Source organism: Engraulis encrasicolus, chromosome 14 (assembly GCF_034702125.1).
Source record: "Engraulis encrasicolus isolate BLACKSEA-1 chromosome 14, IST_EnEncr_1.0, whole genome shotgun sequence".
Lineage (NCBI taxonomy): Eukaryota > Metazoa > Chordata > Actinopteri > Clupeiformes > Engraulidae > Engraulis > Engraulis encrasicolus.
In genome coordinates, this window is record NC_085870.1 from 18,869,693 (window position 1) to 18,888,752 (window position 19,060).

Below are 19,060 nucleotides of genomic sequence, written 5' to 3' on the forward strand. Positions count from 1 at the left end.
GTGTGTGTGTGTGTGTGTGTGTGTGTGTGTGTGTGTGTGTGTGTGTGTGTACCTTTGGGAAGCCCCCCCAGCACCACTGCATCTGCGGCCCCAGAGACTCCTGTCTGACCAGCAGCTCAGAGTCACTCTTGGGGGAGGAGGGCCGACTCAGGAACACACTGCTGTGGAGCAGAGACAAGAGATCATACTACATACAGAAACTAAACATTACATTACATTACATTACATTACATTACAGTCGAGGAGGGTCCACTCAGGAACACACTGCTGTGGACCAGAGACAAGAGATTACATAGAAACTAAACATTACATTACGTTACATTACAGTCGAGGAGGGCCGACTCAGGAACACACTGCTGTGGAGACAAGAGACAAGAGATTATATTACATACAGAAACTGTAGAACCTTTAAACATTACATTACATTACATTACATTACATTACAGTAGAGGAGGGTGGACTCAGGAACACACTGCTGTGAACCAGAGACAAGCGAGAGGAGAACATTAGATCTACTGTGTTTTGCTAATGGTGTGTGTGGAGGAAGAGGGTCGGTTCCAAAACACACCACTGTAGACAAGATGACAAGGGTCATGCAATTGTTCTACACATAATCATGACTTGTTGGAAAAGTTAAAAGTCGTTATACCTGCATGCCTTCCCCACACTTTTGTATGATGCAGTTTGTGTCTTTTGAGATTTTTGTGTGTTTTGGGAAACGCAGCCTGTCATTACCTAAGTGTTTGTTAAATGTTGCTAAATATTAGTGGTGTCAACAATAATTGATTCAGCAATGCACTGCAATACAATGCGGGGCATGGACAATTCAATTAAATGCGGCAAGTTCCATAATCGATGCGGCAAATTGTTTAAGTTTCAATTACTTCCTTGGATATTTCGGGAGCAAGTGAATGTTAAATTAAATAAAAGCACTTCAAAGCATTGAAAACTGCAAGACTGATACAGAAAACAGCCAATAAAATATTGCTCAGTATCTGACTACTTGTATTGCCTCATCATGACTGATGAAACATTTGCTTTGCTTTCAGTAGAAATAATGCATTGCAATGCATTGTACAATTGAATCGAATCGAAACCTCCCGAATCGTAAACGAATCATGAGGGCAGTGCCAATGCACACCACTACTAAATATCTCATTATGGCAGTTTGTTATAGAGTGTTACATTCACACACAAGTCTTTACAAAGGAGGACACAAACTGCATCATACAAAAGTATGGGGAAGGCATGCAGGTATAACAAGTTTTCCAACAAGTCATGATTATGTGTAGAACAACTGCATGACCCTTGTCATAGCTGCCTCCTGCTTACACATGATTAACAATGCAGAGGTTGAAGTTCACTGTTTACACCAGTGGTTCTTAACCTTTTTTTCTTAACGCACCCCCTTACCTGTACCAAAGACAAGCCGCGCACCCCCAACCCAAACTTCTACACGTGTATACGCACTGAAAAAGGATTGAAGTGATTAATTACAATGATTCTTGCTTGAGACACTAATCAATATCTTAATGCCTTTACATGGGGAATAAAACATGTGTTCATTTGGTTTTGATTGGGCCTAATTATAATGTTCGCAAGCCAAGTTTTGGTCACAACCTCAACACAAACAAAATTCCGTGCACCCCCTGAAATCTCTGGCGCACCCCCAGGGGGTGCCCGCACCCCAGGTTAAGAACCACTGGTGTACACTATGTGATAACAATGACACATGGAAATCACTTTTACTTTCCCTTTTACTATGCATGGACCTTTTTATTAATTTTTCCAACAAACCATGATTATGTGTACTGCATGATTAACAATGCAGAGGTTGAAGTTTGCTGTGTGCACCGTGTGCTGCATGATAACATTGACAAATAGATATCACTTTTACTTTCCCTTTTACTATGCACGGGGCAATCCGCTGATTTCCGAGAGGCGAGAAGAGGATAAAACCCACACAATTCCACCACCTAATGTCATGTCATCTCCTCCTTACACCTTCAACACCAATTCAGGTCTAACTCCTAAAGATTAATGCCACTTCTGTAGAAAATCAAATCACCACTGATAACTTATATATTTTAAAAGAGAAATCAGAGTCCAAGAGAATTTTACGTTATGTATCTGCAGTTTACCTCTCGTTGGGTGACAGTTCTCCTTCCGAGTGGGGGTGGTTATCCCATGCCTGAGAAGCGCACGTGGTCAACTCATCAATAGTGCCTTCAGACACGGAGAAGTACACAGACTTGCTGTGGCAGGAAACAGACAAAAAGGCACAAACAGTAAAATGCTACGATTATACTTTTCAAATACATGTGGTGTCAGATTAAAGATTTCACCTGCAATGTGTGAATGACACGTCACTATTTGGAGATGTCTGAAACATGAGCTCAGATAAATGTCCAACACCAGCAGCTGACCCGAGGAGACTGGACTGATTTTATATGAATGGTTGTCTATCGTTGTAATGTATGTATTCTAACATTTACAATAATTGTACACAATGCTTGTTGTATTTAGCTTTTTCCATTTTTTAAAACATATTGTGCATTATAGATGTGTGTTGCTTCTGTGTGTTGCTTCTTTCCATTTTTAAGTTTGACGGAGATTGAAGAAATCCAACTTTAAAAGGATACCAGCCAATGTATGGATTCGTAAGCATGTTCTTCTATTTACATTTAATTTTCAAATGATGTGCTTTATAGTCAACCCAGTCAGAATCAACGGGTGCAAAAACGTAAAAACACACACATCCATTATACTAACTCCTGTCCTCGACCTGTGCCTGTGGCCTCCCGCTTTCCTAATGCCCACTTCCGTGGAGGAAACCATGAAGTTTCCCCACCGTCAGTCTACCCACAACAACCTTTGGGGGACTTTTCCCCATTCAACATCCCATAAATGCAAACAAAATTACCTTTGAATGGCGTTTTTGTGAGATATTGAATTAAACTTAAGGCCACAAGCACAAGGGAGGAAGGGAGTTTGGATAATGGAAAGATGGTCCAGTCTTCATGAGTTACTCTGTGCCTCTGTCAACTGACCCCTTTAGAGTTTGTAAACAGATATGATATATTTGGCTGCGTGTGCATCGTTGTATCAGAATCGACCATGCACCGCTCACTTGTATAGAAACTCGACAGGTGTTTTTTTTTTCCGAAATAAGATAACGGATGGTCACACCAACTTCAGATATGCAGTGCGCACCACAGACACGGGCATTCCTGACGATGTCCTCAGTCCAGTAAGTAGTTTAATGTCTTACAAACAACAAACATTTCCTATGCTTCTGGAACAGACTCTTCCCTCTCAGAATAGCATAAGAAGTGTACTTTTCAGAATCTCTATTTTTTGTCAACATACACGCTTCAGAACGGCAGTTTTTCTCTCTTCAGCTTCTGCACTGTCTGTTTGTGTGTGTGTTCACAGCCAGTTTTACAACCCCCAACTCGATGAAGTTGGGACGTTTGGTAAACAGTGAATAAAATCAAAATGCTATCATTTTCAAAACATTCAATCTATTCATTAGATGGAGAATAGTGAAAAGACAACATATCAAGTGTTAAAACCGAGAAAAAATATTGTTTTGGGGGACATATGTACTTATTTCTAATTTGATAAATCCAACACGTCTCAAAAGAGTTGGGACGGGGACAATAAATGGCAGCAAATGTCGAGGAAGACTAAAAACAAAACAAAAGACAACACTTAACAGTTCAATTCATTAACCGATGAGATGATTGTATATAAAAAACAGTGTTAATTCCTATCTTGGACATGATTTCACCAGCTTAAATGGTGGGTGTATTCCTTGTCATGTTTTGCAATGTTTTCCTTTCTGTAGTGCTTACAGTGTGACAGGTCTTGACCAAAAGCCCACCATTTTATCACCTGCTGGTCCTTATGATGGAGCCAAACTGTTAAAACATATAGAGAATGCAATTTGACCTTACTATGTGGCAGCAATCGAAGATCTCCCTTCAAAAGATAATGCATGAGTGGCTTTTCATACTGTTTAAAACCCATTTATACCATTCAGCACTGTATTTAACTCTACAGATGAGTGAGAACATCTTAACCAAGGCACTACTGCACCCGCATGCCATCATGGAGGCTGACTTTTGAAGTTAGCACTAACACAAGTTGGATGGTCCATTTTCACTGTAGCACAGGATGTGCAATGCTCTATTATTGTCAAAAAGAATGGACTTCTACAACTTCTGCTGACTTCTGTAAGCAAAGGACAGTTTCCCATGTCTTCTGTGTCTATTTCAAGTGAGCTCAGGTGCTTAGGAGAATGTTACACCCCTGTATCATTTGCACGCATTAAGCATTCTTAATATGGTCAATTTTCAATAGCTCTAATTCCTGGAGTGCTAGAGTGAGACTACAGCCAATATATATTTCATGATGTCATGAACCTATACAATGGTTTTTGTAACAAAAATATGTCTTATATACACTCAATCGTGGTAAATCAAAGGGAATTCAAAAATGTATGTAATAACTATGGTAATTATTCCCTCTGCATCTTTAATTCTGAGTGACTCTTATACCTGGACACCTATATTGTCCATCAGTACAATTCATTTTGAAATGTTCTTCCTTGTGTTGTTTTATCTTATTTGGATGTTTATTACATTTCACTGATCCCCGTCCCAACTTATTTGAGACGTGTTGGATTTATCAAATTAGAAATGATTACATATGTCCCCCAAAACAATATTTTTTCTCGGTTTTAACACTTAATATGTTGTCTTTTCACTATTCTCCATCTAATGAATAGATTGAATGTTTTGAAAATTATAGCATTTTGATTTTATTCACTGTTTACCAAACGTCCCAAATTCACCGGAGTTGGGGTTTGTGCATACAGCCTCCCCACTCCCCATTTTACCCATGCCTGCAGTTCACCTAGTGGCCGCTGTCGAAAGAGCGCAGCCCATTCATTGTGAACGCTGTTGGCGGCCCAAAGTGCAGTACCACCCAGAAGAGTGGAGTCTCTCGTAATACCCTTAAAGTGTTTATGAAACGAAAACAAAGTAAAGGAATTTGACCATTTCCAGGACAGATTCTGAAAGTTCTAAGCCTTGTGAATAAAATGGGATATTGTCTGGGTGATATTTTGTCCTAAAAGTCATGTTAAAACGTTCCCAAAAAGTGTTTTTTTGGTGACATGCAAATTTTATGCAAATGATATGCGTGACATAGAAGGGGTGAGTTCACCTCATTCCACCTTGTTCAGATCAATGGCGGCTAGTACCAAAACAAAGCGCAGTGTCAAGCAGTGTGTTGCTGGAGGGCCGAACGGTGCCAGCTGCAAAAATGGCTACTTGACAGAAGGAATATCTTTGCACAAGTTCCCTTCTGTGAAGAATGATGGAACTGTGGCCGACAAGGAGAAGGCTAAATCAAGCTAGGGCTCTGTGGATCCAATGCGTGGTTTTGAAGCAAGCTCTTGGTCACTGTTGTGCTCGGCACATTTCCACCCCTTGTGCTTCACCACAAATGTGGAGGTCGCGGGCATGGTTGGACTGAAGACAATGCTATTGCCTCAAGCAGTTCCAACAATTGACATCGCCGGCGTGCAGACTGAAACTGCCCCTGTAACTGCTCGGGCACGAAGACAGGTGAGTGCACTGCTTTGCTTTAGGCTACTCGTTTTACCTTGTCCATCTGCTTTGTATGTTGTTTTCAGGAAAGGGTAATGCACATTACATGCCAAACCGATGCGAATGCTCTCGGAATATGCACTTTTTATTGATTGCCATTCAACTGGTCAATAAATTGGTTTTGGGAGGATATCCGCACATCAGCGTGGTGCTCTCAGTCGAGGACAGCCAACTCACAGATTGGGCTACTCAGGGCTTTTTCTGAACGGGGAAATAGGGGCGCTCCACCCTCATACCTCTGTGGGTGCACCCTCATACTTTTATTTTTATATATATATATATATATATATATTTGAGCGCCCCTAATAAATTTCTCATTCATGGGGGGGAACACCCCCCTTCACCCCCTGTAACCTGCCATGATGCTCCCTCATGCCAAAAAATCCTAGAAAAAGTCCTGCTACTGCTTAGCGAATAAACAGAGATGCACATAGCGTAGGCCTACTTTGAAGCGTTGATTGTTTGTTTTTAGTATTGTGGTGCACGTGTGGCTGACGTTTGGACACACCTCGTCCTCAGAGTCCGGCTGAGGGACACGCGACGCCTGTGACTTTGAGCACAAAAAATAATAATAATGATAAACGCTAAAAATATGCTGAGGACTCAGGCTATATAGGGCGTTTTTTCCAACAGCCTAATACCTCCGTTTTTTCTCTAGTTGATGATATTTTTGCATGTAGCCTACATGCATTTCAATCACACTATATCGCGCAATTGAATCAAAATGCCCCCCATTTGTCAACAAATACACACGCCATGTCATCTGTGGGTCATGGCAAAGCGCCCTTAGCAACCATAACCATAAACAAAACGAACTGTCAGGCTATGTCAACAATCGTCACTTCGCCTGTCAGACATGTCACTTTCTGCAGATGTATCAGTGCCTCTGAAATAGATTTGTGCTGCTGTTTTTTTTTCTCATGAGGTTGGATGTGTGGTTTTTCGACACGCTGATGTTTGTATCAGAATTTTGGTTTCTTTATAAGATGTGGGTCCATCAAATATGTGTTGTTTTCTCAGATCGCCATACTAGCAAACCAGGGACTCCCCTCTATGATGTCACAGCCCAGCTCATTAGTCTCACCAAATTTCACAGAATTCACACTTTGAGTTGCCATTTTCACAAGTTCCTCCAGGATGATTGGGTTCAAAGTCTCATCGATGCTATCAGAAAAAACAAGGCTTTAATGGGAATGACCGTTTGTTTTCGTTTCATAAACACTTTAAAACATCTCTGGTGTGTTTGAGTCAACGATGCGCACGCATCGGTTCAATTGAACAGGCCCATGGTTGACCACTGACCTGGCGATGAGGGCCGACTCCTCCTCTTGCTCGGGGAGGTCGGAGGAGGAGCTGTCGTCGTCGATGGGGCGATTTGAGTCTGCACGTGCTCGTTTCCGCCGCCGCTTCTTGCGTCGGGAGGCGGCCGTCATGCCCGACCCGCGGGGCTCCTCCCCGTCTGAGGCCTCACCTGGCTTCATGGGAATCGGGGACGTGCACAGGTGTGGTGGGACCCTGTCCTGGAGGGCATAAGGACATTAACATTTTCTTAATTATATTATGTACAGTATATGCACAGGTATGCTGAGACCCTGGCCTGGAGCATATAAGGACATATTTTCTTAATTATGTTATATATTTACGCATATGTGATATTTTCTATATTATATTACATATGCATTTATGATATTTTTCATTAGTCGTTCGGGATGAATTCTCAACTGAATCTCTGCTCTACTACTCTACTTGTCATGCATACAATATTCTGTGAGGTAGACAACCCTACCCCATCATTCACAACCCAATCCCATCTTTCTCTCCTACTGTCTTGCCATAATAAAGGCCCAAAAAGACCCAATACTTTAAAAAAGACAATGACTTCTCACATGCATACATGAATGTGTTCGGATAGGAAATAGCAAAAAGTGTATTACTCTATACACTGTGCTACTCAGCTAGTAGTATCTGTGTTGTTAGAAGTGTTAGAATATCTGAAAGGATTAAAACAACCACTTAAAGGGTTTAAAACAAGCACTTAATTGCCAAAGCCGCCACCTCAACAACAAACACTTACTACCTTTGGTAGGTGTCCCGAAAAGATAAAGATTTTGAGTTGTGTAATGTGTATGTCAGTAAGTTTCTGAATGTAAGTTGATTCACCAAAATTTAAATTTTTGGAGTCGTCATATCATATGTCTTATGAAAATGCACAGAACAGCCTTTCCAATGATCATAGTCAAGTGTCTCTACTGATACCAGTTAGTCCCCTACCACCTTGACTAACGATAATTCTGGAAAGGAAACACTGCTGAACCCATCCTGCATGTGACTACTACAGTTACAATGCATCACAGTAATGTGTTACTGTCCACACTGCAACAATCTGTAATCTGTGCCAACGGAACCTTGGCAATTCATTTAATGAGAGCGTCAGCGAGCCCAAAATAGAAGCAGGGCAGCCATCAACACTGCCCGCTTGCACAGCTTTAATCCATTTGAAAGGGAGACATTTTCTTCTGTCCTTGCCACTTACTTCCATTAGCTGCAATTGAACGTATTCTTGTGCTCTATACAGTAACCATCCATCACATGACCAGCTAAGTCGGCTGTGTGAAAAGGAATACCTTTGTTTTCTTTCTGAAGTTGGGAGTAGCACTTTTAATAGTATCCATGGCTCAAGTGGGCTTGACAGAACTGAGCATCTGAGTAGTTTTCTGATCCTTCCTCATGTTTCTATCCCATTCGTTTCCAGTCACAATCTTCGGCTGTCCCATCTCAATAAAGGCTAAAAGTCCAAGAAATAATAATAATAATAATAATAATAATAATAATAATGATGATAAAAACGTCAGCACTATACCTCTGAGTCCTCATGCTCCTCCACAAAGAAGGCCTCCCCGTTGTCTCCCAGCTTCATATGGAGGTTCACAGCCTCCCCATTGATCTCAATGTCCACCTGAAACAACAATACAGTATAGACAGACATCACAGAGTGCACGGACCAACAAACTAGAGCTGGAAATACAACTAACAAAATGCTTATTAGGACAGTCTGTCTGAATCGAGAGAGAGGTAATTATTCATATTTCAAATATTATATGGAATATACAATACATGAAATATACATTTAATTCCAAACACATAAAAAAGATGAAATGGTGAGTGACTCGTAGATTTTAGAATCTATCTTTTTGTCTTTTGGTTGTCTTCATTTTTGATAGGACAGTGTGAGAGGTGGACAGGAAGCGAATTGGGAGGGAGACAGGGAGGGCACGGCAAAGGACCCGGGTTGGGAATCGAACCCGGGTCACCCGCATGGCAGGCGAGTGCCCTATCAGTTGGCCACGGCATGGCCAGATTTTTGACTGGTGGGGAAAAAAATAATAATTAATTTCCACCCCTGATAGTATTTGGACACACACCACTTTCTCCTTGGAGCGCAGCACGCCCAGCTTGCCAAAGCGCACGTGGAAGGGGGAGCACTGCAGGCTGCCATCGGGCTGCCGCACAACGATGACATCGATGCCGCCGGTCAGCGTAGCCGGGTTCAGGCCGCGGTACAGCTCCTTCACCGTCACAAACACCGTCTCCGCTAGCTGGCCCACGTAGTTCATGGTCTGGGACTGGAGGAGGAGGAGGAGGAGGAGAGAGACAGCTCGTCAAAAAGACTTAAACAGAGGAGAGGAGAGGAGAGGAGAGGAGAGGAGAGGAGAAGAGAGGAGCACTGAGGACTAAACTTGGTCTTGGGCTTTTGGTGACAGAAAGTCAGAACTGTAGGAATAGAGAATGTTTGACAGCTCATCATTAGGGTGTTAAATATAACAGAATACCACACACAGCTAGCAACAAGGGCAAGGTTCCAGATTTAGATACCAGAATTTGACACACATCAAGGGTCAAGGAAATACAACAAGTTTACGGACAACAAATTAATGACACTACTGGTAACAATGTAAACACAGTGACCCATGGGTGCACATAGCCAGTATCAGCAGGTGAAAATACATGCTTCCTCAAGTAACACTTAAGACCAAACCAAAAGATGAATCAAAAGAATGTGTAGTGCATCTCCCAACAACTCCCACTTTGTCAATTTCAACAAACTGTGATGGAAAACTGTGACAACGTCTCCATAGGTGGGTGGTGGAGTGACCTTGACAAGCCTAATACACAGCTAAGCACAAGATTAATGCCAGAGAAGCTATATTTGTGTCCAGACAAGGGGAGAAATGGGAAGATCCCATTAGCCAATCAAGAAACAGATAAAAAGAAAGCAACACATTTCTGCTACAATGACTGAGTGACCTTCAACTTCAACCAAGTCTCCTTATTTGTCTCTTTTAGCAGAAATGTAACTGTGTGACACAGCCCATTTCATCACACAGGCTTGCAATGTGTAACTGTTTGCTACATCAAGAGCGGAATGCTGGAAGGGTGAGGAAAACTGGTTTGGATAAAGTAATAGAAATGAGTTGCTCAATTCTTGAAAGTTCATGAAATCTGCAATGAATAAAACACTGTGCTCATTTCAACACATCCCTTCATCTATTTAAGTTACAAATGTATTGATATGAAGTCTAAAATGGACTGGATCCTGGAACTACCAAGAAGACAGACAAAGTAACACTGTAACAAACCTACAATGCGGATCACAGAAGTCAATGAAAATCCAAGCAGTTCTATGGTTGGAGAAGAACGCTACAGCAGACCCGATCTTGTGGCTACAACGCTGTGAGCCTTGGCAATCTCAGAACTACAGTGTAAGTTACTCGCCTGCAATATCAACATCCGGAATATCGTCAATGAGTAATGTGGCAGTCAGACTCAGATGACGAAGGCTTTGTCCATTGTCCAATCGCTGGTCAAAGTTTATCTCAACAAGTGCAGAGTTCACTGCTCCCAGTGACATCACAATACGGTATAAACAACTCCACACGCTTACTCCAAATATGGGCTTCCTGTCACCTGGCAGGTAGGGCCACCTCTTACCTGCTAGCAGCATTTCAGTTGGTGACACAGTTTGCAGCGTCTCCTTATATCGATGTCAGTCAGACACTGGGTGCATTCCAATATGCACACTCCCGTCCTCCACTTGTGCTTGTGGCCTCGCCCCGCCTCCGTGGAGAAATCAATTAAGTTTCCCAGCTGTCAGCCTAGCCACAACAAGTTTTGGAGGACTGTTTTTCATTCACCATCCCAATTGCAAATGAGAACATGACATGAGAATTGTGCTTTTGCTAGATATTGAATTCATTTTCTGTCGTCAGTAACTTCATCATGAGGTCACAAGCAGGCAAGTGCAAGGTAGGACGGAAGTCCGCAGATTGGAATCCACACCATGTTCAGGCTGTTATGGGCTACGCTAGCTGATGCAATGGTGTTGGCTTCAGGCTTAGGAGGAAAAACTTTGTTGCGTACGGGTCGGGTGTTCCACCCATAGGAGACGCAGGAACAATGCGGAGGAAAGTTCAGAGGAACAGGCAGGCAGGGCTAGGCCTGATGCATGTGGGCCACACTCTCATACACTCACAAATGAAGGCTACCATCCACATAGTGACTGGATTACATACACTACTTTTTGGAAACACAGCTAACGAATGTTTAATAGACGAATGTTTAATAAACACTAAAAAGTAACATTTTAGGCCTTGTAAACCACAAGGAGTTAGAACTCCCACTTTGTCAGTTTCAACACTATATTGTTAAAAAACAAACACCAACAACAACAACAACAAAAAATAGAAACAGATGTCATTATATCAAGAACTAAGAACGAGATATGATATCAGCTAGCATGTGCCAACATGCACTCAAAGATAGCACAGTGGCAGAACACTCAAATGATATCTCTTTGTTCGGAGCAAAAATGTTCAGTTGTAAAACTGTTATGGGAGAGGGGAGCAATGCAGTCTGTGCCGTCCTTCACCGCGTGGCCTCTTCCATAAACCTTTGCCTGGGGCAAGTCTGAACAGCCAGCAGAAAACAAGAGAAATCCATGTAAAAGTGTCAACATGCCTAAGCAGGTTACTGCTCTCTCAGTCATGGTGGCCATGAAGACTGTGGATCTGCATGTCATGTAAGACACTGCCATATACATCAATCTCTCTCTTTCTCTCTCTCCTTCTATCTCTCTGTCTATCTGTCTGTCTGTCTGTCTACCCCCATGGGGAGGGACAGAAACATAATGGTTTGACGAAACAAGTCTCAACGAGTCCAGTTTGACATCATCTTTGAGGCCTTTGTTAACAAGAGTGTGAGTGTGAGTGTGTTCCTCAGAAGAACACAAGACATGCCAGTCACTGTTTAGATAAAGGCTTAGTTTTTCCCAGCATTTCAAAGCAAACTTTAAAGAAACTCTGAGGTGAAAGTATAGGAAACAAAAGCATAAAGAGCTTATCTAACAGGACATCATTTACAGACAGCAAATTACCCCTGACACATTAATTGTGCCTCTATGACTACGACTATGACTACGAACACGCAAACCTGTAGTTCACCGAACAGGCATTCATTTTACCTCAGACTAGACGAATCGTTACAGAGCAGACATGTTCAGACAGTCTCCCAAAAAACGTGCTATTTATAACCAGAGAAAGCTGCACAGGCCAGGGTCCTGATGGGAGGAGAGTGTTATCTCTGGCTGATCCTGTGTGACACCAGCATGCGATGCCTGGAGCTGGCCAAATGATCAGAGCTAGGGTTGCCAGATGGGACTGATGGTTTCCAGCCCAATAAATGCTCAAAAATCGCCTGGTGGAACTGAATCTCACCAAATTTTAATAAATCTCTTGATTTCTAAGGACATAGACATTTTTTTTTAGCAATAATGCCGGAGAATATCATAATTGCCTGCAATTTTTCTGATGGAATAGTTAGAAAAGTTGTCTGCTGCTGATCCAAGTTCTCTTGATACAAGTGTTGTGGTTTTAAACAGTCCAAACTAAATTTTATTGTATCGTCCAGTCCACACATATTGCTCAAAAAGGTTGCCCTGTGTATCATCAGCTTAATGGTTGCGTGTAAACGTGTGCTTACCCAGAGAGAGGGCTGGAGGTGGCCCTTCTCCCCTCCCGCGTGGCCTGCTCCCCTCTCCCCTCCAGCTGCCATGGAAAGCCAGGCCCACCCTCATCCCCCTGACACCCACAAAACACCCTCTCTCCTTCCCCTTCCTCTTCCTCTTCCTCTTCCTCGTCCTCGTCCTCGTCTTCCCTGGGTCTCCAAAGGCCGACAGATCGTTCTCTTCACAAGTACCATCCAAAAGGGGTCCAGATGAACACAAAGCTTTCCTAAATTGAGGGCCCTAGTGAGTCCTGTCAGCTGGGCTGATCAAAAGGGTCAGTGCTGTTGGCTACATCGAACTGACAAATTTGCTGGGAGATACACAGTGTGTTTGGATGCTGCGTCCTCTCTCTGTATCTAATGATGTTCTGTGACTGTGACTCACTCGACATCCACAACTGACTGAACTGGATAACGGACTGTGACAGAGAGTCCCAGTACATTCAACACCCGTCATCCCAGCCAAAAGTGGCAGACCTTTCATTCACATTCACACATGCGCCCACAGACACACACACACACACACACACACACACACACACACACACACACACACACACACACACACACACACACACACACACACACACACACACACACACACACACACACAAACACACACACAGTCCAGATTTCTCTCTCTCTCTTCCACTCCCTCACTCACACAGGTTGACAAAATGCACCACATGATCCACTGACAATTCCCCTCTTCACAAAGAAACACTCTCTCACCTCTCTCTCTCTCACTCACACACACACACACACACACACACACTTTTTTTGCGCAACCATAAAAAGAAGTGTACCAGACAACACTACACTTTTGTTTTGTCAATCCTTGTGACCTACATTCACCCCTCACTCCCTGACCTCCCATACCTGAAGCCCACTACCTGAATTCCACTATGCTCTCTCACCACCAGAGACTACAGCAGTAGAGTAAAGATTCACTTGACTCAATTCAACCCCAAAAGGACATTGAAAAACACAGTGGACTAAGTTACACGACCCCATTTGCAACACACGAGAAGAACAGAGTGCCGTGCCAGCAGTACCACAGGCAATCATACTTTACAACAGACACAACTTTTGCTCCAAAACGCCAGAATCCAGCAGGCCACTGGACCCCATTAAATGTTACGTTTTTTTTTCAGTCACCAAAAAGACAGTACTAGGGACTATTCAGTTCATTGTGCTGCTCTGTCAGTTTTTTTTTCCATTGGAGTAGGTTGATCTTTTTTTTTGGTACTGATACATTATTTGTTGTAGAATCTGCTGTGGACAGCAGTTTTGCTGTCACAAAGGCCTGAATACACAATGTCAGCTCATGTACCAGTCCCACACAGAGAGTACAGGGACAGAGACAGACAGAGACAGCCACAGGAACAGGGACAGAGAGAGGAATAAGTGGGCTATGTGAAAGACGACAAAATGGATGACAGTAAAGCTACTCTTAGTGCCAGGCTTATCATATTGTGTATTAGAGACTTTAGCCTATAAGATGGGAACACATTTTTCGATTCATTTTGAGAGTCAAGGCACAGGATACTTGCAATTATATTCTTCAGTAATCAAACTAAGCTCGGCTCTTAGGCCTTGTGAAGCCTACTAGCTAAGTAAAATAAAAATGTGAGTGACATGCCACCCTCCATGATTAGTGACATGGACACTGGACATGGACAGAGGAGGCCCGTTTATTATAGTTATGAGCAGTTTCGACTACAGTGTTAAAGACTTGTCAAAATTCAATGGCACTAGCTTAATAAGAAAGATGCTTATCTTGACACCCTTTTTATAGAGAGGAATTTCAGTTATCCAAAGTTATCCTTGTACCTTTCAACAAAGATAACCAATCGCAAACCTGGATATCATGACATAGCATTTATGTTTTTATTAACCATAAGACTGTAGAGACATGTTAAGAAAATAAGAAAATAATCTCAACCTTTTGAATTTCACCAATTGATCAAGATTACATAGTGAAGCAATGAGATGGTTAAATCAATGGTTTAAAATGTGTAGCCCACAATGAAGGGAATACAAAGGCAAGAAGTGAAAAACCACATTGCTGAAAAAATGGTGTGGTTCTGTATGCATAAAATGGACAACATAGATTGTTTTACAGTTGGGCAGGCTTGACCTTGTAGCTTCTAGAACAAAGTCTACATCTTCAGCCTGGATCATAATTATCCTACAGCAGAAAAATTCTGGGCCATTCTCAAAACCTAGGACAGTGTCCTTCCAAGTGTATCAGCCTAATTAGTCACACCCAGTGATTGGATACTCTTTATTAGTCACACCCAGTGAATGGATATTCTGTAGAGTTTACCAAAGAGTATCCAATCACTGGGCACGACTAATTAGGCTGATACACTTGGAAGGACACTGTCCTAGGTTTTGAGAAAGGCCCCCGGGATTTAATGAAATAGACCTGACACCATTATGGAAATAATGTGAATGTTGAAAACAACCCCAGTTGACCGATGCACATAGCTCTACGCACCTCTTCGAAATGAGACTAATATCGGATCAGTCAAGACATCAAGATGAAAAAACAAAACTTAAGCACTCAACAATTACAATCTGAAACCCTGTCGTGTTTAGTAGGGTTTACTGGCTTCGGATATTACTACACCCCGACAGTTTCTGAGCCCGTGCACTTCACAAATAGGCAACTAATTCAATCAATGCTGTGACACTGTTTGTTGGGATCCCTTTCGTGAGGAGTTGTCAGGAAGAGTGAACTTTATCCCACAAACAAAATGCTAGACTACTCTCGCGAATTCCCACACAACGTCCATAGCCGACAACCATTATCTGACGGGTGTTTGCTTTTCCGCCACTGCAAATTATAAAATATTTATTTAGCATATGTTAGCTAGCATCCAAGAAAGTGCAACCTCCAGGCAACACCAATGGTAACCGTGCAGAAGTGGAAAATCTAGGGATGACCAGGAGTTTCAAATATCTAAGAAAAACACTCGTTTGAACAAATGTGTCAAAATGCCTGGGATAGCATTCTAAACATGCTGTTGGAGACACCAAAATAACTTACCCTCAGCCACGGAGACCACAATTTGGGGCTGTTGAAGTCGCTTCCCTAAACTTCCGATTTCCTAACGTTTGCGAAATTGCCTCTCTGTTTGGTTCAATCCCACGGTCAATCATACTCAATCACCAATCAAGTGGTTAGGCGAAAATTAGACACGCCCCACTGATGTTGTTTGTTTACATACAACGACTCTTCTACGATTAAGGATAACGTCATCATAGTTCACAGTACAACCACGGCTCTGTCTCTCTCTTTTTTTTGTTTAAACCCCCTCTCGTCTTTCGGATAAAAGGTTGGTTAAACACCAACCCTTTCTTAGTCCATTGTCTGTCTCTGCTCACTCCAGTGTGGTTTGCCAAAATATGTGCAGATGAAAGATTGCCACCAAGAGAGAAACAAACCTAGCGAGCCCACTACTAAGCCTGATTCATAGCGACAGAAAACTGACTAGAGTTTCCAAATTCACTGTATCTTGTTGGTTAGGCAGGCTAGCCTCTAATACGCAGTCAGAATGTGGTCTCGTGAAAAAAAAAATGGGTGAGAACTGTTCATAAAAGGGACACTTCCACGACTGCACACTTCCACAATTTTGCCACAAGGTGGTGGCCGAGTTCTCTCACTCTGTTGACTCCTGCTAATGTGAGACGTCTGTTGCATTGTGTTTTCAGCTGGTGGTGTGATGGACTGTCTATCATGACATGTACAATATATCATACCATATACAAACCATATACAAAACTACAATATGTGCACACGTGTTATGTATATGTATATGTAAATGTTAAATATATGACATTATTACATTACACTTTTATCCAAAGCAGCTTACAGTTACAGGGTATTGGTTACATTTCCTGTAGCCTATGATGTGGTGGGCTTAGGTGCCTTGCTCAAGGGTACTTCAGCCATGGGAGGGAGCCATGTAGGCAGAGGAAAGGTTGGGATTAAACCAGCAGCCCTCTGATTTTAAGACTAGGCCTACCTCCCTAACCATAGACCATGGCTGCCCCAAATAGGCTATACATGTATTTACACCTATATTTCAGAATGAAATGTATTAGGCCTATATGGTAGGCTATAATATATTATATAGTAACATACTACAGCAGAGGCATTGAATCTACAAAATATTGGACTACCATATAGGCTAGTAGCCTATTATAGCAATAGCAATAGTAACCTACGGTATTTGTATAGCACATTATCATACACAATACAATTGTCATTCAATATGCTTGAGAAAGAGGAAGAAAATGAGGGAAAATATTGCAGATAGCATTATCTAAAGAGACTACATAAATTATCCTGATCAAAGGAAGATGAAAAGCTGTTTTTAATAACTTTTTAAAACATGACACTGTTGGGGAAGTTCTTATTTCAACATAGAGCTGGTTCCAGCACTTGGCAGCATAATGGCTACATGCCATTTCACCCTGTCTGGATTTTACCCTGTGCACAACCAGCAGAGGAGGCCCTGAAGACGTAAGGCATCTTTTAGGATGGTATTGCTCTAGCACAGGGGTACCCAAACTAAGGCCCGGGGGCCGGATGCGACCCGCCATGTCCCTTTGACCGGCCCTCCACCTCTCTGCACCTCACCATTTGAACTGGCCCAAAGAAGCAATCCTCTCAGAAAAAAATAGTAATAATAAAATATATTTTTTAAACATTTTATTTTGTTTATCAACAGGCCTTCTTATAGTTTAATTTTCACTAACCTAGTGTGAATCACCAGAAGTTTCTTGTCTTGACAGCTTCTCATCTCACTGTAATATAAACAGGCCTAGCATTTCTATTGTATCACTCATAAACTGTCAATCACCATATTTTTCTTACCTTTCCAAGCTATTTTTACATGGTTATTAGAAGTTAAATTGACTTCTTAAACTCACTTCTTTTGCAAATCACATGTAATGATGATTTTGTGCTAGAAATTATGGCTTTAACAGGCAGCGGCCTAGTATACAGCACACATGATTGATCCCGGCCCCTGATCACAGTCAGGAACGATAATGTGGCCCCCAGAGAAAGAAGTTTGGGGACCCCTGCTCTTGCATTTCTGCAATATATTTAGGACCTAGGCCATTTGTGCCTTATAGACAGTGGCCTTGTACATTTAATTCAGAATTGACTCAAATGAATTCTAAACAAACTTAATTATATCCCCGAAACGCGGAGCGTCAGGGATGTGGTTTTGCGTGCGCCGCCGCCGCGTCCGCCGCGTCCTCCGCCGCCGCCGCCGCGTCCGCCACCGCGTAAGGTCTTTCGTGTTAACGTGATAACTTTTGAACGGATATTTGGATTTGTCCCAGATTTCTGGGGTGAATGCTCTAGGGCAGGTTCATGAACTGATTCGTTTGGAGGTCAACACTTTCAAGATGGCTGAATTCAAGATGGCCGAATTTTTGTTTGGCCCATAATTTCTGACTGGGTGGATGGATTTGTCCCAGATTTGGTGTGTTAATGCTCTAGGGTAGGTTCATGAACTTATTCGAGTTTGGAGGCCAACACTTTCAAGATGGCTGAATTCAAGATGGCCGAATTTTTGTTTGGCTCATAACTTCTGACCAGTCGGATGGATTTGTCCCAGATTTGGTGTGTTAATGCTCTAGGGTAGGTTCATGAACTGATTTGAGTTTGGAGGTCAACAGTTTCAAAATGGCGAAATTTTTATTTGGCCCATAACTTCTGACTGGGTGGATTGATTTGCCCGGTACTACCTTATTTTAACAGTTCACCATTTCAGTGAATCTACCATATTAGGTACAGTGTAACAATATTTAATACCATGTAATACTAGTGTAATACCAGTGTAACAATATGCAATACCAGGTACAGTGTAATAACCAGTGTACAATATTTAATACCATGTAATACTAGTGTAATACCAGTGTAACAATATGCAATACCATGTAATACCACTTACACAAAAATACATGATGTAGTACAAAATTGGTACATGTTGTTACACTGGTATTACATTGTTACAATGGTTATTACACTGTACCTAATGTGGTATATTCACTGTAATAGTGAACCATTAAAACAGTGTTACCATTTGCCCCATTTTTTGCTTCATTTTCACAATAGTCATTTGGTTTTAAGCCTATGCACATCATTGATCTATGTATAGCAGTGTTTCTCAAACTTTTTCAGATCAAAAACCACTTTGTCCCCCCAAAATTGCTCAGGGACCACCGGTCAACTGAATTGACAGTTGACGGGTGCTAATTTCGATGCAGATCACTTACTTCTTATTTACATTTACAAA

The 19,060-nt window shown here is 42.1% G+C and overlaps 1 protein-coding gene across 2 annotated transcripts in view; it reads right to left on the reverse strand.

The window, feature by feature from the left end:
* Positions 1-16,241, reverse strand: part of zgc:123305 — a 30,277-nt gene extending 14,036 nt beyond the window's left edge. Inside the window, exons 1-6 of one of the 2 annotated variants that reach the window (XM_063215130.1) lie at positions 15,793-16,241; positions 9,101-9,301; positions 8,539-8,634; positions 6,981-7,198; positions 2,142-2,255; positions 53-158 (exon numbers count right to left, since the gene is read on the reverse strand). In XM_063215130.1, the coding sequence (XP_063071200.1) occupies positions 53-158; positions 2,142-2,255; positions 6,981-7,198; positions 8,539-8,634; positions 9,101-9,292 (726 nt within the window). In that variant the 5' untranslated portion in view covers positions 9,293-9,301; positions 15,793-16,241. Of the gene's footprint in view, positions 1-52; positions 162-2,141; positions 2,256-6,980; positions 7,199-8,538; positions 8,635-9,100; positions 9,302-15,792 lie in introns of both variants that reach the window. The other variant, XM_063215129.1, reaches the window with a different exon arrangement.
* Positions 16,242-19,060: the final 2,819 nt, after the last annotated feature.